This window comes from Rhinolophus sinicus, chromosome 3 (genome assembly GCF_057876585.1).
Source record: "Rhinolophus sinicus isolate RSI-liver-muscle chromosome 3, RSI-T2T, whole genome shotgun sequence".
In the NCBI taxonomy this organism is placed as follows: Eukaryota; Metazoa; Chordata; class Mammalia; order Chiroptera; family Rhinolophidae; genus Rhinolophus; species Rhinolophus sinicus.
The window spans coordinates 189,097,835-189,120,003 of record NC_142503.1 but is presented as its reverse complement, the minus strand read 5'-3'; the positions used below and the strand labels follow the sequence as shown (position 1 = coordinate 189,120,003).

The 22,169-nt window shown below is 35.1% G+C and overlaps 1 protein-coding gene across 15 annotated transcripts in view; it reads left to right on the top strand.

Annotated features, from left to right (window-relative positions):
- The window catches only part of EML5 (EMAP like 5), a 145,889-nt gene that overhangs the window by 107,429 nt on the left and 16,291 nt on the right, over positions 1-22,169 (top strand). For 13 of the 15 annotated variants that reach the window (XR_012494562.2, XR_012494563.2, XR_012494564.2 and 10 more), the window contains exons 28-32: positions 1,002-1,016; positions 9,554-9,632; positions 10,750-10,879; positions 13,769-13,867; positions 17,612-17,632. Coding sequence is in view for 12 of the 15 variants with exons in the window: in XM_074327062.2 (XP_074183163.1) it covers positions 1,002-1,016; positions 9,554-9,632; positions 10,750-10,879; positions 13,769-13,867; positions 17,612-17,632 (344 nt within the window). In the remaining 3 variants the exon portion in view is untranslated. The remainder of the gene's footprint in view (positions 1-1,001; positions 1,017-9,553; positions 9,633-10,749; positions 10,880-13,768; positions 13,868-17,611; positions 17,633-22,169) is intronic. The other 2 variants (XM_019744585.3, XM_074327061.2) reach the window with 1 other exon arrangement.

Here is a 22,169-nt window from a genome sequence, read left to right as displayed (position 1 = left end):
TATTACTTAAAGGAAATTATACCTCACAGGTCATGAAAAATGAGTAGTGCATTACGGGGAAGAAGGAACTCTAGACATTCCTATAAATCTTTTTCATGTATTGTATCGGTTTTTAAAAGAAAATTATTATCATTTATCAAATAAATTAAGTATGTCAGAAAATGTGACCTAATTTTAATCTGTAAGTCATCCTTCATGGTAAAATACTAAAATTTTCTGCCTCATTGTTGAAGTGACCCAAGTTCTCACAGATAGAAATATTTTACTGCTCATGAAGAATGGTTGACATTGTCAAATCGTAATCTTTGCTGTTAGCTTGCGTTTTTTACAGCTAACCTTTTAAAATTTAGTTTTGAAATTATTTTGCACGTTGTTCTCAAATTATTTTATGATTTAACTCTACTAAATTCTTCTGAAAATGCTGAGGCAGAAGCAAGTAATGTGGTTCATAGTTAGGAGTCTTCATTTTCATAAATGAAAAAATTAAGGGAAATAAAAATGAAGAGATAATGTCTTTTTATCAACTTTGAATATATTTGTGAGGAGAAAAATTGTTCTGTATAACTAATTGTTTTCATATTTTAAATAAAATATTGCCATCAAATATGAAACAAAACACTTTATATAAACAGTTAAAACACATGCTTATCAAATATCTTATCTACTTAAAAGAAAAATGTTTCTGATGATTATTTGATAACTACTTTACTTGGTTGATATTTTTATGGGGTCTTTTTTTCCTAAATGACTTCAATAATTTTGTTATTTTTCTGTAAATATTTGTGAAGCAAATCTTTTGTATGTAAAGTAGTTTATTGTCAATCAAATGTCCAATATTTTTTAAACAAAATATTTAAAACCAATGAGACACAAAATTAGGCATTTTTGTATTTCTTTAGAATTCTGTTGTCATGTTGCATTTATTCTGTTTACTAAATTGCTACATTTTATTCATCATCAATTTTCATTTGTTTCCTTTTTTCTTCTTGCTCCTTTTGAAGGCAGGGGGTAGTAAGGTAAGTATTTTATTAAAGAAAATACTCAAAAATTTACTCATTTGTTTTGGTCTTTATAGTATTTTAAGTTACTGATTTTTTCCCCCTATAAAACATTAAACTACATTTGTTAAGAAAGAATAATAAAATGAAAAAAAAAAAAAAAAGAATAAAATGAAATAGGACAAATCCTACAAAAGAGTTGCACTTTGTAGATACAATATGTGGGTGTTGTTATGAGGATCTTATTATGATTATTGGTTTTACAGATGATTTGTCACAAACTCCCATGCTCAAGATAGTTTTAGTTTTTCCTTAAGTTTCAGAGGCTCATAAAACAAACTGTTAACCATACATTTTTGTCAGTGAAAAAACTCTCAGTTTGTTAACTGGTTAGCTTCGTTTAATGCATGTTTAATATATTCATTAATTTAAAAAACATTAACATAGGGCAGTGATGATATTTGTATGTTTAATACAATGATATGTGTAAGAAAGGATTCTTTGGAGTACTTTATAGCTACTTTTAGTGAGAAGAAAATGTCTTCAGTTTCTGAGACAGAACAATGTGGAAAAGGCTAGTCTATTTTAGAAGTAAAAATAAAAAAAGGTTATCATTAGGGAAATGCTGGAGGATAAGAATGAAAAAAGTAGATTTGAGGCAAGATTGTGCAGAAACTCAAATATTAGGCAGAAAAGAAGAATGTTTACAACATAGAACATCTTGAATTCTCACTTTTCTTTTCTACCTTCTTTGTTCTGATTTCCCAGCCATTGATGGAATAACTTAAGCCTTTTCTTATGTGCAGTAATAAATAAAAACAATAGGCCTTTATTATATGCAATATCATTTATCTGCATTAAACTTGTAAAAGTATTTTATTACAGGAAGTATCTTACTAGTGTTTTAAATTCAAATTTGTATTGTAATCTTTTCCCTTTTTTTCTGCTGCTATAAAGAGGTTCCAGGTAATCCTCTTTCTTTGCTATGCTTTATGAGGCCTAATTTTGTATTTTTATCTTCTTTTATATTTCCCATTAATGAGCTATGTTACTTGGTGTTCCTTACCTCTATTCACAGTTCTTCACGTTTTCTCCTTTGAAATGAGTATTCCTGAAATGAATAGCATCTTAATTATTGGATTTACATTACATAAGTAACTGCTTTTCTAAAAGTATGCATTTAATTTGTATAATTTTACAAGTTGTGTAATTTTAAGCAATAATATGTCATATATGAATTATCTCTATAAAAATTAAAATATATTTAACTGTTACACAGGATTGTATAGATAAAAATGACCTGTTTCTTAAAAATATCAGACAATAAGATTGAATAAAGTTCAACAAAATGACTTGGAAGAAGAGCCAAAGCATTCTACCTACACCTATGGAAAGCAAAGGAAAGACCTCTTCCTACCAACCTGTTGCAGAACCCACTCCTGTAGATGCCAAGGAAGAAAAATAATAATTCACTAATTGCCATGAATAACCAAGGAAACAAGGCAGCTCAGAATGAAAATGAAAAGTCTCCAGAAAATGAACTTAAAGACATGCAAGTATGTGACTTACATGACAGAGAATTCAAGATTACAGTTCTGAAAAAACTCAACGAGATGCAAGAAAACACAGACAGACAGTTTAATGAACTCAGAAACAAAAGCAAAGAACAAAATGAACATTTTTTACCCAAGAGACTGAAATTTTAAAAAAGAACCAAATAGAATTTCTGGAGATTAAGAACTCAATAAAAGAAATGAAGAATGAAATAGCCAGCTTAGGTAACAGAGCTGACCAGAAGGAGGAAAGAATCAGTGACATTGAAGACAGAAATCTGGACATGACACAGATCGAAGAAGAGAGAGACTTGAGAAATAAAAGAACTCTACATAAATAAAAGAAATGAAAGAACTCTACAAGAGCTTCTGACTCCATCAGAAAGAATAATATAAGGATAATAGGCATATCAGAAGGAGAAGAAAGAGAGAAGGGAACAAAGAGTACATTCAAACAAATAATCGATGAGAACTTCCCAAACTTAAGGAAGAACTGGATCCTCTAATTCAAGAAGCAAATAGAACACCTAATTACCTCAACTCTAATAGGCTTCTCCAAGGCACATTGTATTGAAGCTGTCAAAAATTAATGACAAAGAAAGAATCCTCAAGGCAGCCAGGGAAAAGAAGGAGAGTAATCTACAAAGGAAAGCCCATTAGGTTATCATCAGTTTTTTCAGCAGAAACTCTACAAGCCAGGAGGGAAAAGACTCAAATGTTCAAACTATTGAAAAAGAGAGATCATGAGCCAAGAATAATATATCCAGCAAAGATATCCTTTAGATATGAAGGAGGAATAATGATCTTTCCAGACATACAGAAGCTGAGGGAATTGTCTAACACACGACCTGCACTACAAGAAATACTGAAGGTGGCTATTCAACCTGAAAAGAAAAACGCAAAAGAATACAAAACCATGAGTAGGATTACAAACAGACAGACAGAAGCATGAAATGGCAACCCCTGCACCAAATAAGACACTATATACTTATAACATACAGGGTAAAGAAGAAAAAAAAAAACCACTTAAAGAAAAAGAGGAAAAAGACAACTTGCTACTGCAGCGCAGGAATCAATTCACAGCAAAAATAGGGATAATTTGTGACAGAAAAACAAAGTGGGAGAGGAAAGGTCTGAACTGGCATAAGGGAATGGAGAAAGTTAGTATGCTGAAGAAAATGGAATACTCTAAATATGAAACTTTCTTTTACATAAACTTAATGGTAACCACTCAAAAAAAAATCAAGAACTGAAATATATAACATAATAAAAGAAGAAACAGAAGGAAAAATCATAGGATACCACCACACTGAAATAATAGACAGCAACAAAAAGGCAAAGAAACAATGGAGACACAGTTCTACAGAAAACCAAAGATAGAATAATAGGAAATCCTCACATATCAGTAATTATCCTAAATGTAAATGGACCAAACTCACCAACAAAAAGTCTCAGAGTAGCAGATTGGATCAAAAAAACTAAACCCAACTTTATGCTGCCTCCAAGAGACACATCTCAGCTACAAGGACAAATACAGACTCAAAGTGAGAGGGTTATACATGTTTTTTTTCTGGATACCATTTTGCTTGACACTCCAAGAAAATGGTATCCAGAAAAAAGCATGTACTAATATCAGATGAAACAGACTTCAGGATAAAAAAGGTAACAAGAGACAAAGATTGACATTTCATAATGATAAAGGGGACTATACAACAACAAGACATAACATTTATCAATATTTATGCCCTCAATCAGGGAGCACCAGATTATACCATGCAACTGACAGAACTAAAAGGATTAATTGACCAAAACACAATTGTAGTAGGGGACCTAAATACATCATTGACAGCTATGGATAGATCATCCAAACAGAAAATAAATAAATATCAGCCCTAAATGACACATTAGATGAAATGGACCTAGTTGACATTTATAAAGCACTTCATCCTAGAACATCATACTATACACTTTTTTCTAGTGTACATGGAACATTCTCAAGGATAGATCATATATTGGGACATAAAACTAGCCTCAGCAAATTTATGAAGATGGAAATCATACCAAGCATATTCTCTGACCGCAAGGCTTTGAAATAGGATATCAACTGCAAAAAGAAAGCAGGAAAAAACCACAAATATGTGGAGATTAAACAACATACTTTTAAAGAATGACCAGGTCAAAGAAGAAATAAGAGGAGAGAACAAAAGATACATGGAAACAAATGAGAATGAAATACATCCTACCAAAATTGTAGGGATGCAGTGAAAGCACTTTTAAGAGGGAAATTTATATCATTACAGGCCTATCTCAAGAAAGAAGAAAAATCCCATATAAATAACCTCACGTTACACCTTAAAGAACTAGAAAAAGAAGAACAAATGAAACCCAAGATCAGCAGAAGAAAGGAAATAATAAAAATCAGAACAGAACTAAATGAAATAGAGAACAAATAGACAACAGAAAAATTTAATGTGACAAAGAACTGGTTCTTTGAAAAGATTAATAAAATTGACAAACCCTTGGCTAGACTCCCTAAGATAAAAAGAGAAAAGACACTAATAAAATCAGAAATGAAAAAGGGGAAGTTATCACGGATGCCACAGAAATACAAGAGATCGTCCAAGAATACTATGAAAGAGTATATGCCACCAAATTCAATAACCTAGAAGAAATGGACAAGTTCATAGAAACATACAGCCTTCCTAGGCTGAATCACAAAGAATTGGAAACTCTAAATATCACCAGTAAGGAAATTGAATCAGTCATCAGAACACTTCCCAAAAGCAAACGTCCGGGACCAGATGGCTTCACTCGTGAATTCTAGCAAACCTTCAAAGAGGATCTAATACCTGTCCTACTCAAACTTTTCCAAAAAACTGAAGAAGAGACAATACTCCCTAACTCATTTTATGAGGCCAACATTACCCTGATACCAAAACCTGGTAAGGATAACACAAAAAAAGAAAATTACAGACCAATATCTCCGATGAATACAGATGCAGAAATCCTAAACAAAATTCTACCAAATCGAATGGAATAAGCATTAAAAAGATTATGCATCACGACCAAGTGAGGTTCATCCCAGGGGCACGAGGATGGTTCAATTTATGCAAATCCATCAATGTGATACATCACATAAACAAAATAAAGGACAAATCATATGATTATATCAATAGATACAGAAAAAGCATTTGACAAGATACAACATCCATTTATAATTAAGACACTTAGTAAAATACGTATAGAAGGAAAATACCTTAACATAATCAAGGCCATATATGACAAATCCTCAGCTAATATCATAATTAACAGTGAAAAACTGAAGCCCTTTGCTCTACGTTGAGGAACACGACAGGACTGTCTCCTATCCCCTCTGCTTTTCAACACAGTATTGGAAGTCCTAGCCAGAGCCATCAGTCAAAAGAAAGAAATAAAAGGCATCCAAATTGGGAATGAAGAAGTTAAATTGTCATTTTTTGCAGATGGCATGATACTCTATATACCATGTTTCCCCGAAAATAAGACCTAACCAGAAAATAAGCCCTAGCGTGACATCTCCTGAACATAAGCCCTAATGCGTCTTTTGGAACAAGCCATTATATAAGACCTAGTCTTATTTTTGGGGAAACATGGTAGAAAACCTTAAAGAATCCACCAAAAAGCTATTAGAAACAATAAACGAATACAGTAAAGTAATCAACGTCCATTGCATACCTATATACTAACAATGAAATCTCAGAAAAAGAAATTAAAAAAGCAATTCCTTTTGCAGTTACAACAAAAAGAATAAAATACCTAGGGATAAACTTTACCAAAGATGTGAAAGACCTGTATACTGAAAACTGTCAGACATTTTTAAAAGAAATTGAAGAAGACACAAAGAAATGGAAAGACAGTCCATGCTCATGGATTGGAAGAATCAGCATAGTTAACATGGCCGTATTAACCAAAGCAATGTACAGATTTAATGCAATCCCCATCAAAATCTCAATGGCATTTTTTAAAGAAATAGAACAAACAATCATCAGATTTATGTGGAACCACAAAAGACACGGAATAGCCAAAGCAATCCTAAGAAAAAAACAATGCTAGAGGTATCACACTCCCTGACTTCAACTTGTACTACAGGGCAACAATAATCAAAACAGTATGATATTGGCAGAAAAAGAGACACACAGACCAATGGAATAGAATTGAGAACCCAGAAATAAACCCACATAAATATGGACAGATAATTTTTGACAAAGAAGCCAAAAACATACAATGGAGAAAAGACAGCCCCTTCAATAAATGGTGCTGGGAGAATTGGAAAGCCAAGTGCAAAAGAATGAAACTAGGCTGCCATCTGTCACCATGTACCAAAATTAACTCAAAATGGATCAAAGACCTAAACATAAGACCTGAAACAATAATCTGCAGAGGAGAAAACATAGGTACTAAACTTATGGACCTTGGGTTCAAAGAGCATTTTATGAATTTGACTCCAAAGGCAACGGAAGTAAAAGCTAAAATAAATGGGACTACATCAAACTAAAAACCTTCTGCACAGCAAAAGAAACCATCGAACAAATAAAGAGACAGCCAACTGAATGAGAGAAGATTTTTGCAAACAGTGCCTCTGATAGGGGCTAATATCCAAAATATACCAAGGAACTCGTATAACTCAATAACAAAAAAAACACACCAAACAACCCAATTGAAAAATGGGCAGAGGCTCTGAAGAGACATTTCTCCAAAGAGGACATACAAATGGCAAATAGACATGAAAAAATGCTCAACATCAGTAATCATCAGAGAAATGCAAATAAAAACTACAATGAGATATCACCTCACCCCAGTCAGAATGGCTATCATCAACAAGACAAATAGTAACAAGTGTTGGAGAGGCTGTGGAGAAAAAGGAACCCTCATACACTAGTGGTGGGAATGCAGATTGGTGCAGCCACTATGAAAGGCAGCGTGGAGTTTCCTCAAAAAATTACGAATAGAATTACCATATGACCCAGCAATCCCTCTCCCAGGTATCTACCCAAAAAATCTGAAAACATTTATCCATAAAGAAATATGTGCTCCCATGTTCATTGCAACTTTATTTACAGTGGCCAAGACATGGAAACAACCAAAGTGTCCTTCCATAGATGAATGGATAAGAAGTTGTGGTATATATACACAATGGAATACTCTTCTACCATAAGAAAAGATGAAATAGTACCATTTGCGACAATATGGATTGATCTTGAGATTGTAACGCTAAATGAAATAAATCAGACAGAAAAAGTGGAGAACCATATGATTTCACTGATATGTAGTACATAAAACTGGAAACAACAAAAGAACAAGACAAACAAATGAAGAAACAAAAATCATAGACACAGACAATAGTTTAGTGATTACCATAGGGTAAGGGCGGGGGTACATGAGGGTAAAGGCGATCAAAATATGGTGATGGAAAGAGAACTGACTCTGGGTGATGAACACACAGTGTGATATATAGATAATGTATTACAGAATTGTACACCTGAAATCTGTGTAACTTTACTAACAATTGTCACCTCAGTAAACTTTAATTAAAGAAAAAAAAAAGAAAGAAAGAAAAGCCAAGGCTGCTATCATTCTCTAAAATGATCATAGGAGAAATATTTTTGTGTTAAATATTATAAATTCAGTTATATTTATTATTTATAGACTTTCAAAAAAGTGTATGATAAAGGTTTGAAACCAAAACTTTTGTAATAATTTGAGAAGTTTTTTATATAAGTCTTGTAAGTGCATTTCATTTTATGCCACCAATTAGTCATGCTAATATACTTCCATATGCTGCTTCATATTAAATATGAAAATACACATATCTTTTATAGTACGTATTCAAGATATAGTACTTCATTTTCTTTTTTATATAGAAACAACGACAATCATTTTGAAAATGCAAATATATTGTTATGCCTTTATTTTTATTGACTTATCATTGTTGGGATTTTTTCACAGGAAAGTTAATTTGTATCATTTCCAGATTTAGTTGTTACAGATTGAATATTAGCTTATAATTTGGAGGGGGGAGTTGATACATGATTGATTTAGATTCAGTGTTCAGGTTATTAAACATTCGAATAATGGTTATCTGAGTTAAAACTAAACGATGAGGACATTTAAAAATATTAAGGAAAGGGTTTTAGGGAAGAGCCTCCACATTTAGACGATTCAAATTGAGAATGCTACACCTCTAATGGGACATTATAAATAGATCCTGAATTAGTCGTGGAAAAGGAGAAGAGGGGGCTAGATTTGAGAGCTTCTATGTAAGTAAAGTTGATAAATGTTTAATAAGTAGTGACGATAAGGGAAGAAAAGGAGTTGGAAGCAATAGTAATAGTAATCACCTTTTATCGAATGTTATATGGTTTACAGTGCTTTGTAACTGTACAACGTCTTGCTTGACTAACTGATGGTGATGGCATAACTACGCTAGGGACTTCAGGAAGAAGAGAAGGTAAATGGCATGGAGGGGCAGGTGATGAGTACAAATTTGAACTCAGACATGATTTTTGTTGCCAACAGTATAGAAAGTTTATAGAAATATTTTCAAAATTCAGTTCAAGAAAATGTATTGAGTACCTGCCCTACACATAGTACTGGGATAGATGCTTTGGAACAGCAATCCAGGCTTTGTTGATAATGCACCCCATACTCAAAAGGAAGCTTTTGAGTATGTAAAACTAACCTTTGTATTTTTTTATAAACAGTTTGCTCTTACACTATTATAGTATTTACATTATGAAATACATGCCAAAGCAATTTAAAAATGAATAATAGGTCTCACATTTTCTTTCCACCTCTGTGCTTTAGAAAATACCAGGATACAGAGGGCACACAGTCTAGTGAGCAACACAGATTGGGTCCATTTTATGAAGATGTGTCAGACATGTGTCTGCAGGGCAGGTGAGGGAGGCTCAGTAAAGGAGCCTGTGACAGATGCCTTTCCTCATTCCCACTTCCCTGTTTCAGGCCTCCCGTGAGCAGGGCCCCGCCACAGCCAGAGAAACTCCAGACAAACAATGTTGGCAAGAAAAAGAGACCCATAGAGGTGAGGAAAATCCATTCTCTAGTCTTAACCTGTACTTTAAAATGTATCCAGGGTTCATTGCATTTCTTTTTTGTAAAATACCCAAGTCTTGTCGTTGGTTTTTATGAAAATAAACATTGAATAATATTTTTTGTTTGGTTGTAAAAATTGATCGCTTAACTGTCAAGTCTGAGTTTTAGATTGAGTTTCTTTTAATCTTATCAGTCGTTCTTTTTAGTTGTGCATGAATAATATCCTGAATTGAACTGTATCTCAGAGACCTTCTAAATGTAAATATATGTGAATGCTTTATGGCTTATGGAAGCACAAGCACCTTGGTAATATCTTATGTTTAGTGGTTTGAATTTATAAATTAAAGATTTAATACTTACACCAAATCAGGAAATTTTACCCCATGCAATGTACTCACTTTAGGGTTCAATGAAGGCTCTGCTTCCAACCAAAGAAACCTTCCACAGTAATTGAGTAAGAAGGATAGTTCTCCAGGCATTTCATAATCCCAGTATCAGTAGCAACGAGCAAACGTTTCTAAATCAGGTCAAAAACAAAGTGTTAAGGCTGTGAGAGGGTGATTGTTATACTACCTACCCCACTCAGCCTCACAAGGTCAAAAATGGTGGACACTTTCGGTCGCACAGTTACCTGCTAGAACTTCAGCATGAGTTATCAGAGATGGTATGCTTCGTTTTGTGCACTGGTGTCGATGTGTCTTTTGGATCCTTAAAAGTACATCACTTGGACATAATTTGTACTGAGTCATGTATGCAAATCAGGTATTTTAACTAATAGTGAACACCAATGGAAATGTTCTTTTGGGCACAAAAGTATCCCAATGTTTATTTTAACACATGAAATCTTAAGAACTAAATTCTTGGAATCGGATGACCTTTTGATACTCTTTATTTTTATAACTTTATGTAGACAAGTATGGAATGTGTGTTTCAGCCATTCAAAACAGGTTATATAGAGAACTCTGTCTAGCTTAATTTTGTGTTTACAGTTTGAAAAATCAAAACTGCATCCTCCATTTTAACTTGGGATCCCAGTACTGTATACAACAAAAAATGGTGAACATTTAGATATGAGGAATTGTATAATGGTTTTATCATTGTTATAGGACCTTGTGTTGGAGCTTGTTTTTGGCTATCGAGGCAGAGACTGTAGGAATAATGCTCACTATTTAAATGATGGTGATGATATAATTTATCATACTGCATCCATTGGGATTCTGCACAATGTTGCCACAGGTAGGACACCCTGATTCTCCATCCCTTCCTTTTTTTAATTTAGGAGTTTTTATTTAGCATCTTAAAATTCTTTGTTAAAAATGTAAGTAATTAAAATGGATGAGCCCAGAATATAAATTTTTCATACTGTAGAACTTTCTAGTGATATTTCGTATAAGCAAATTTATAGTCTTAACAGAATTTAACACAACAGAAGAGAATTTCATAATGCAAAGTGCTCATAGGTCTCTATTAGAAGTGAAGGTTTATTGTATGTTGAAAGCATGTTTTATAGGGAAACCATTTGTAACTTTATTCTATTTCCCCATAACCTTAACATGAAAACGGATGGTTTGGATGGTTGTGTTTGATATTAGTTAGTGATTGAAACTAGCATGTTGGGTGAGTTGATTGCTGTAGGGTGGGGATGAGGTGGTGATGGTCTTACTGAGGCTTTGGAAAACTGAGGAAGGTAGCTATGAAAGCTGCTTGCCTGTGACTCTACTGATAATACATTGTTTGATTCAGTCAGGTGAGAAAATATTCCTTGATGTTTATATAACTGATTGGATTGTTGGAAAAGTTCTCTTAGCACCATTTGACGACCAATGATATAATAATTGTGACATTCACTATTTAATTATAAATTCTGTTTTATTACAAAAAATTGTAAACTTCAGAAATTCTGAAAGTTGGAAGTAAAAATAGAGATTATCTAGGCCAAACCTTTCTGGCTTTTTATTCTGATAGTTTCACACTGAATAGGTAAAGAGTGGATTATATGAGTCATGGTCTCCCACTCCTGGTAAGTATTAATCATTCTGTTTGGATTTCCTGAAGAAAAGGAATTCAACCAAGATCACTCAGAAATCATTCGCAATTTTTGACTTAATATCAGGATCATTTAAAAAAAATACCACTTAGAAAGAAAATCCTCTTAAGTGAGGCTTCATGTACTCTGCAAAGAGAATAGAGAAGAATAAGAAAAGATAAGCTAGAAAGGGATGGATGTATAAATACACTTTCATGTTTATACAGTCATGCACTGCTTCACGATGGGTATACCTTCTGAGACATGTCATTAGGTGATTCGTGGGAACATCCCAGAGGCACTCACACAAACCCCTCAGATGGTACAGCCCACTGCTCACCTAGGCTCTATGGTGTAACCTATTGCTCCTGGGCTACAAACCTGGACAGCAGGTTACTGTACTGAATACTGTAGGCAGCTGTACCACAATAGTATCTGTGTATCTAAACACAGAAAAGGTACAGTAAAAATATGGTGCCCAGGAGAAAACATGGGACACCTGTGTAGGGCATTTACTGGGAATGGAGCTTGCAGGACTGGAAGTGGCCCTGGTGAGGCAGTGAGTGTGAAGGCCCAGGGCATGACACTGCTGTGGACTTTATAAACACACTACACTTAGGGTGCACTAAATTCATAAAACAACATGAAATTAAATCGAGCACAAGATAAAAATGATGCAATCAAGAAACGCAATAAACAGGAGCTATAGGAGGCTGCTGCTAGCATAACACAGCATACTGTTTTACAGCAAACTTTTTAAGTAGAGTACGCTCTAAAATAATAAAGAGCGTAGTATAGTAAATACATAAACACTAAAATATTTATTATTAATAGAAAGGATTGTGTACTGGACATAATGGCATGTGCTGCACCTTTTATGTGGCTGGCCGCATGGTAGGTTTGTTTACAAACCCGTGTGTAATGCCTTATGCTGTGCTGTTAGGACATCACTAGGCAATAGGAATTTTTCAGCTCATTATAATGTTACAGGACCACCTTCTTATATACAGTCCGTCGTTGACACAAACGTTAATGCGGCATGTGACTGTCCTTGTAATTTTCTTATTTGTAATTAATCGCCTTTCTAATGATGGGGTGTAGAAAGAGAGGGCAGAGGAGAGACTAGGCACTGAGATTTGGCCTCTTGCCAGTCTGGGGATACATTGCTATGTTCACATTGCACAAGTCTTGATCTATTAGTTGATCTAATCTAATTAACTAACAGCACATACAATTTGCACCTTTAACTGAACTCTCAGGCGTGGAAAATATGAAGCACATTTCACTTTGAGAAGTGTTAAGTACTAGTAAATCTGTGAAATGTTATTGTTAAATTGTTTCATTTTGTTTTGCTTTTTGGAGGACCTAGTCTTGCCGGCCCTCTATACTCTGGCTCCAGCCTGCCATCCTGACCTCATTCCCGCTTCTCTGTTTAACTGGCACGAGCCTGCCTTTGTTACCTGCTGCACAGCCACAGTTTCAGCGAAGGTCTCTTCACTATCACTGCTACTAGATAAATCACATTACTTCTTTAATCACATTCTTCAGTACCTCCCACTGACTACAGAATACATATGAAATTGAATAGGCTGGCATTCAAAATCCTCTATAATTCTAGTTCTAATGTTTTTCACTTTTCTTCTTCGTGACCCTACACTTAAGCCCAATGAACCATTTGTATGCATACCCAATACTTTCCTGCCTTTGTACTTTTGCTTAAAGTCCTCTTCTACCTGGAATGCCTTTCCCCACCCACCCTCACATTTATAGAATCTGCCTTGTCAGTATAGGAGTACATATGCCCATGATAAGAATCTTTTCTGCGGTGAAGTCCCATCTCATTTTGATCTTTAACTGTCTCCTGGCATTTGCTATCTTCAGCCTTGTATCACATTGGTTTATGCCTTTCAGGGCTCTATCCCTTTAAAAGCTTCTGAGTCATTTTTCCATCCTTATGATGATGTGCCCATATGAAGTGCTCAAAAATATGTTAAATAAGCAAGTAAGTTAAACAAAGCAGCTTATTGCTCTGGATAAGTGCATTTGGCTGTTATACCTTAATGTTTTCAAATTTAATTCTCAAATTCTTTCTTTTATAGGGACTCAGAGTTTTTATCAGGAACACAATGATGATATTCTGTGCCTCACTGTAAATCAGCACCCCAAATTTATCAACATAGTGGCAACGGGCCAAGTAGGTATGTTTCTATGCTGTAAAAAGAAGCAATTTTACGTAATTTTCTTGTTCAAATTAATTCAGTATCCCAGGGGAAAATTAACATATATTTGTGTATTGTTCAAAATGTATTTGCACATAAAACACAGCCATTTTTACCATACTGTTTGCTTCCAGGTACCTTTCTCTCACTTTGGTTATATGAGTTGGTTCAGACAGTTCAGGATTAAGAATAAGCTATTAAATGGTGATTGAAAGAGTTGGGCTTAGTCCTTAGCAGAAATTTCTGATCAGCAAAAGGTTTAATAGTGTATAGAGCAGAAAGGAAGAAGTTGAGGAGGACATGGTAAAATAAGGGACTCACGAAATAACTAGACCGAGGGGGCAGGACATCTGCGTCAGGAGGGTTAAGCTAGAAGGAGAGAGAAGCCAGGTCTGTTCCATGTTGGTAAAGCCTTTCTCTGCCTGTCTTTTCTTGGAATGGATCTAATTTACCACCTGCTTTGAAATCACCTGTAGTGCTGCCTTTTTTAACTCTACAGAAAACCTAAACAAAGGCCATTACTCTACAGGCAACATGAAGAGAGCATAACAGGTCTATTGAAGGACTTACCTACCAATCAGGGATCACTGCGAACATCACAAGAGTATTAGGTAATAGAATTGATCAGTTATCGGCACAACTCTGGGAGAGTTTCTAAAAGAGATAATATGATAATTTATGCTTTTAATATCTTCATTTTCATACACGTAGTAAACCGATCAGTTAGGTAATTTTCTGTGCGTTGCTTACTTCTACAGTTATGCAACAAAGAACCTTGCATTCTTCCTTTCTGTAAAGTTTTCTGCTTTTAAAAAGAAGGTAGACCCATACTTCACCCATTATATACAAAATATTCTCATCTTTTGAGTATAAATACATAGGTCTAGCTTCTCTGTATGCTAAGTTTTTTGAAATTGAAGTCTTACTTTCATTCGGCATGAGGAATGAGAAACTATTTTATTACCATTTTACTGATGAAAGTGCCTCTTGGCATATACTTATTTTTTTTATTGCTCAGTTAATTTTTATTGAGTAAATTAATTTAGTTAACAAAATTATTGAGCACCTACCATGTGCAAGGTATTGTTCTAGGTGCTAGGGATACAAGCAGCTTACAGAAAAAGCCCACATCTCTATTTTAATGGAATGTACATTCTATGAATAAAATTCTAGAAGGTGTGGTTCTTTTATTTCCCAACTTCGTACCTTCTCCTTTTCTTTCCCCTTCTCTCCCTTTGTTAAGCCACTATTAACAGACATATTAGTGCTGTAGTTTTCTCTTTTGATTAAGAAATGTGGTCACAAATTAATCTTTCATGAAATTTGACTGTTCTCCAGTTCTTTTCCTATTTTCAAATTGAGATATAATTGACACATAACTATACAGAGGGTGCCAAAAAAATGTATACACATTTTAAGAAAGGAAAAAACTGTATTAAAATTGTAGTACTCAATAATACCTATTAAAAAAGATGAATACAAGTCATGTGCATACATTGTTTTGGCACCTCCGGTATTACTTTTCAGGTATACAACATAATTATCCTCTATGTGTACTTCTATTTGAAAGGCAACACTGTAGGGAACGTGGAATGGCTAATTATCTAACCCCTCTCCTTCCAAGTCAAAGTCCAGGCAGTCCAGGGGTGAATTTTAGATCCTGTTTGCCTTGCCCTTCTTGTACCCTGCCACAAAACAGATACACATTCTTTGCTAATGACTAATTAAGTGTCAGATATTTCCTGAGAAGACCAAAGAGTGAGGGACTTTTTCTCTTCTGAACCTAAAGAGAATTGAATCAGTAGTTACTTTGCCTGCCAAGCTTGTTTAATAGCTGCAAAGCACAAAACACTGCCTAACACTGGTTCTCTCTTTTAAAAATCATATATTAATAGATCATAGAGGAATTGAAATATTTGCTTTTGTGGTTTTTTTGGCCAGTTATATTCAAATTTTTCTTTTTATCTTGGATAGAATCTACGAATCTCAGGGCCAAATACATCATTTTACCTAGTCTGTCATTAGATATTTGAATCTCCTCTGAACCCCATCATCACTTAATACCTAACGAAGTTGTGTAACCTCTGTTTGGGAAGCTCTGTTATAAACAGCATCTTCATATAGAACAGAAATCTGTCTCTTTAATTGCAGCTCATTGGTGCTCATTCTTGGGTCACCTAGAACAGTTAATCTCTTACTCCCACGACATTATCTTCCAGTATTTGGAGAGAGCTGTCATATTCTCCCTGAATCTCATCTGGTACTCCTTTTAGACAGCCCACTTTAGACATCTGCAACTACATTTCATGAGACAGAGTGCATGAGAGCAGTGGGATCGCTTTCCATGGAGGAACCTGCCTCCCCACTGGACTATGCTTTGGGTATCTGAGACCCCAGAATTCTCTGTCAAATGGTCCGAAACCTGCTTGTGGGCCTGCTTGAGCTTCTTCTATGAGTCCATGCTCCCAGTGGCAGATTGCACAGCTAATAGCCCCCCTGAGGGATGACCAAGGGGCAGTTACGCACTGGGAAGGCAGTGATGGAGTGCTGATGTACAGGCTGGAATAGCTGCACATGAGCTGCTATGGCTCCTGTGGTATGGGACACAGCTGGGAGGTGGGAGAAAGGGATAGCCCAAGGCTCTCATATTGCCCAATTCTAAGGAGTTCTAAATTTGAACCAGGCCTTCAAGGTCATTATAGGGGTGTACTTGTCAAGATAGGAAGATGAAACATATTTAATAATTTTACCTTGATTGATAACTTGAAAATATTTACGCCTGTGATGTTTAGGTCTTTTTTTGTACTCTTGTCCCAGTCCTGCAGATACCCAGGTACAAGCCTGATCTCCCAACAAAACAGCCTGTCTTTGAACCATTTTTCATGTGGTTCACGTCCTTCAGTTTCAAGTCCTCTCACCATTTGGTTATTATCAGAGCGTATTCAGAAATAAAAGTGGTATTTCCTGAGTAGTATGCATAGCAGACTCAGCTTTATTCCCTCATATTCCATGTCAGGACACTATCAGTATATCCTTGAAATCATTATTTCATAGGGATATACGGCTCTACCAAAGCAAAGAACAATCATCTATCTTGAAAGAATTCCTAAATGTTTACTCCTTTCTCTCTTGTTAAAAAGACAGTGGCTTCTAAAATTTTGGTTAATAGGTATTTCCACCACAAATATAATGAGCATAGGCTTTTATGTTTTCTTTCTTGGCATCTTTTACAGAAAATGTTAGATTTGAAAAAATGAAGAAAGGGGTTAGTCAGTGGCCTGAATTAAGAACTTTTTCTTTCCTGAGTTATATGGTAAATTTTGCCAAAGTTTCTCTCAGAAGGTTTAGATTTGATTCTTCCCTTTAAGTAGAGATGCATTATAACCTTAAATGGTCTATTAACAGTTCATTTTGTAAACCAAAATGAGAGTCATATCAATTTAAATCATATCAATATTATTTTTAAAGTTGTTAAAATTTCATGTAACTCATTAAATACAAAGAAAGTATTGACCCAAAATTTGAAAGGTCATGTACATAAAATGTCAATATGTATGTATAATTTAAATTATTGGTTTCACTTACAGTTTTCTCAATTTCATATAAAATTAATTTTGTATGTGATACTTTAAATTATTTAAATTCACTATTTTATAATTGAGTTTTCACAAATTTTAGTATTTGTTATTTATGGATTATTTTTCTGCTACTTTTCTATTTTAGGTGATTCAGCAGACATGTCAGGTAAGGAAAGCTAATCATTTGCTGTTTTAGTTATATTGTTTAGTAATGATAGTCCAAATTTTTATAGAGTAATAAGATACTTGAACCTATTTTGGATTTTTTTAAATGAAGACTACATCATTTTAATGTCATGATACTGAGCCCAATCTATAATAATGATAGTTTTTAAAAAACTAATATACTTTGACCTTTTTAGTGTGCCCAACACTGTTTTAAGCACTTTACATATATTGCTATTTGGCCATTACAAGAATTCTTCATGGTAGATATTAACTTGCCTATATTATGTAGCTGGTAAAAGTAAAGGTGGAATTAAAACTTAATCTTACATCTGAAGCAATAAATTTTATTGCCTAAAAACAAAATTTAAAAAATATATATTATTTTATGTACTATCCCAATTATTGCACATATTGGATCAACAGATAATTTAAAGATTTAAAAATAACTATCATTGATTTTGACCTTGCCTTTGTGAATTTAAAAACTATTAGATGAACACAACAGTATGTTCATTGTTTTTAGATACTATAATAAGTAGGCTTTTTCAAGTCAGCTTTCAATTTACACAATACAGTAAGAATTAGTAAAAACTTCACAAAACATGAAAGTTATATGAAATTAAAATTTCAGTATCCATAGATAAATTTTATTGGACACAGCTATGCTGTTACATATTGTCTATGGCAGCTTTTTGGCTACAATGGCAGAGTTGAGTTAGTTGCTCAGAGACTGTATATGACATCACTTTGCACTGCTGCTTGGCACACTACAAGTTGCAGGGGTACAGTTATAACTTGACAGGTTTTGAGTGCTATTTATATTGCTATTCCACAATATTTTTTGTCTTTTCACCAATATGTATATCTGTCATGTGAAAACAAAGGGAATAAAAGGGAATTGGACTATAAATGTCACACTCTTAAGGCACAGTGAAGTACGGATTGTTATCAAATTAGATGGTAAGACTGTGTTTATTATGTAGTGATACTATAGCTGTGCTAAAAGAATACAATATAAATCAGCATTTTCACATTTAACTTTATCACAGTATTCCCAACTCACAGGACAGCAACAATCAGAAATATTAGAAAATTTACAACAATACCTTGTCACAACAGAATTTCTTCACAAAAATAAAAAGTAAAATGAGGCTACAACCAAAGTAAGTTTCTCAATGGCTCATTTGTTAACCAATCAAGACAAGCTGTTTACTGACTAAGAGTTAATTAAGTCAAGTTTGATTGCAGCAAACGTGTCCAGAGAAAATAAACTCGTTTAAGATTTTTTGGCAAAAACTGTTGCTAAAAGAGTTGGGGATGTTGGAAACAAAATTTAATGGTTTCCCTTGACCCTTGATGGGTTGACAAATGTTGCCAGTTGTTCACTTGAGGAATCAGTGCCAACTTTAAAGTGACTGAAGAGTTAGCTTATACGAATAGTCTCCAGGGAACAACTACAAAAGATAATATTTTCAAAAAAGTTAGGAAAACATTAATTTAGTACAACCTGAAGTGGAATCTGCTAAGATGTGTTACAAGTGATAGTGGTAAAAATGTGTGGAGTTGGAGAAGAAAAAGGGATAGCTGGTTAAGTTTTCAAAGCTTGTGAAATTTCAGGTGTTTAAAGCCTATGGTTATTCATTGTTATTCATCAGCAGGTAGTTTGTGGAGAACACTTCAATCTATCATGTGTTATTGTACTTCAGTATTTTGTTATTGAAGTCAACACTTAATTTCATTTGCTCTCATAGACTTAATCATCATCAGTTCCATGAATTTATGTTAGAAGTAGAAGTTGACTATCCTGACTTGCCCCATCGCCACAGCAGTTCAGTGGTTTAGCCAGTGGTAAAGTTTTATTGCAATTTGGAGCTGAGAACCTAGATTGAAATTTTTCTGAATGAGAACACATTAGCCAAAGGCCATCCCAGCAAGCAGCCCTTCTGATGATAATAAACCTCAGGCCTGCTTGTGTGAACTTTCCTGTGCAGGCCCTAAGCCTGGATCAAGAAACAGGATGGTGAGTATGACTGGAGTAAAACCTCTGAGACGAACTTAAAGAAGAGAGGAAGGGTTTTGCAGATCATGGAGAGGAGTTTGGATTCATGCTAAGTGCACAGTCCATTGTTGGAGAGTTTTAAGTAAGGGAGTGATGTCACTCCTCAAAGTAATTCATACTTTGAGAAAATCATTCTCTGCACTATTGAGAATGTAAAGGGAAAAGAGGAGTAATCAGAAAATTAGGAGGCTATTCATAGTAGTCTAAGCAAAAGACATTTTAAACTAGGGTGCTTAAGAGTGAAAATGGAAAAAACTAGACAAATGTGGGATATATTTTAGAGGGAAACCCATCAGTCCTTTCTGATGAACTGGATGTGGGGGCATGACACAAAGTAAGGAGTCAAGGCTAGCTTAATTTTTTACTTGAGTAGCTGGCTTATTGAAATGGGGGGATACTTTGGGAGAAATAGTTGGGCAGGGATAAATTATCCACAGATACAAGGAATGAAGGGAGTGTAGGTTCAAGTGAAGAAGATGGGTAGGTTTGGGGGCTGGAAAATAAGGACACTGCTGTTTGATGCCTTTTGTTTGCTCCATTTCATCAGCTCAGAGTGAGGAGGAAGTGAAGTAAGCAGGGGATAAAGTTTTGAAGTTGTCACTTTGGAATATGGGAGAGAAAATATTTATGTTAGAAAAGATATGGTACACTTACCATCTGAATACATTGTGTTTTGAGTAGGCACTAACACCATCTTCTGTCTCTGACAAAGCTTTGTCAGCCCACCTAAGACTGTATTAGGAACTAAGAAGTTGGCATTTTTGATCCCTAAAGCAATTCAAGGAGAGAGAGTTCTTTCTCTGATCTTGGTTACTATGTCACAATAGGCAGCTGTCCATTAAATGACGTTAGTGGTCTTCTGTGTGCCCTCTAGGACAGAAAATAAGGAAATTTTTTAGCACACAAGAGTGAAGAGGGAGGGTGGTCCTTTGAGTTGGCTGGTTCAGGAGCTCCACGATGCACTTCCCAAATCTTCTGCTCTGCCAGAAGGCTGGTTGTATTTATGGTCATAGCAGTTGGTGTTACATGCTTCCTAAGAAGACACCAGGGGAATACCATGTGCTGATTGGCTTAAATCTGGTTTACTGAACTGAATCCCCAATATCAGAGGTGGGGGTGGGAGGGTTAGGAAGTGAAGGGTGCAGGGGAGTGTTGTCCCAAGGGGCTCAGCCTAATCGGTTGAGCATGCAGTGTCTTTCCCCTGAATTACTTGCACTACATGGGGCAGCAGTGGATTCCTGAATAAAATCAGAGCTTTGTCAAGAAGGAAGGAAGGATTGGATGCTGGGTGTACAGCAAAGAGTTGTCCACTACAGAAACTAAAGGGCAAAATAACAATTGACACACTTAATGGACCATAGTAAAATTTTGTTCTACAATACAGCTTTTATTATGCTGCATCGAAGGCAAACTGGGGGATGGAGAAAGAATATCCTTTAAAACTTTGATTCTTATGCGATCTAGTTAGTAATTTAAAGTGACTCTTATGGCATCTCTGTACTAGAGTCTAGAGTCAAGAATGGTTATGAAAAGTTGGTGGGATTGATTGATTTTCCAGAGACAGCTTGAACCAGTCCCCCATGGAAAGAGCAAGATTAGAACCTGGGTACCTCGGCTAGCTCTGCCAGCTCTGAGTTGTGTGTGACTTAGGGCAAGTCACTTAACTTCTCTGAGCCTGAGTTCATGAAGAAAGATATCTGCCTAGAAGTAGGAATTAGAAAGTGTGAGATGTTCCTGGTAACATATCTGGCCCATTAGGCACTCATACCTGGTGGCCTGCATAGGGGAAGGGGAGAGCTAAGAGTCATTTCTGTGTTACTGTAGCATAATGAATGACCGTGTTCAAATTACAGTCGGCCCTCCCTACCCGCAGGTTCCACGTCCACAAATTCAACTCATCCAGGGTCAAAAGTATTCGGGGAGAAAAAAAATCCCAGAAAATTCCAAAAACCAAATTTGAATCAGCCACACGGTGAGCATTATGCAAATGCTGTGTAGGCACGCCCTGCTGGAGCCTATATGCAAGTACAGGTTATGTGCAAATACTCTGCCATTTATATGAGGGACTTGAGCATCCCTGGGTTTTGGTATCTGCAGGGGTCCTGGAACCAGTCCCCCATGGAAACTGAGGGACGACTGTATAGGAGAAGATAAAATATACTTAATGAACATAATTTAATCTTTTTTTAGTAAATTAGGCCTTGAGAATTTCCAGTAATTTAAATCTTAACTACTGTTATTGATATAAATTTAGAACTAAATGTATAGCAATCTCATAATCATACCTATATGTTTTAAAATGTAAATTCCTGATACAAGCTTCTTTCTGTCTTGTTTAATTTTTTTTTTATAAGTTTGAAAAGCTTGGTAATTCAGTTTACTTAAGATTACTTGCTGTCTAAATTTTAGATAAATGGAACTCTTTGTAATTTGTGGCATATTAAATTTGGAGACAGAAATAACTGATGTTTCCTGA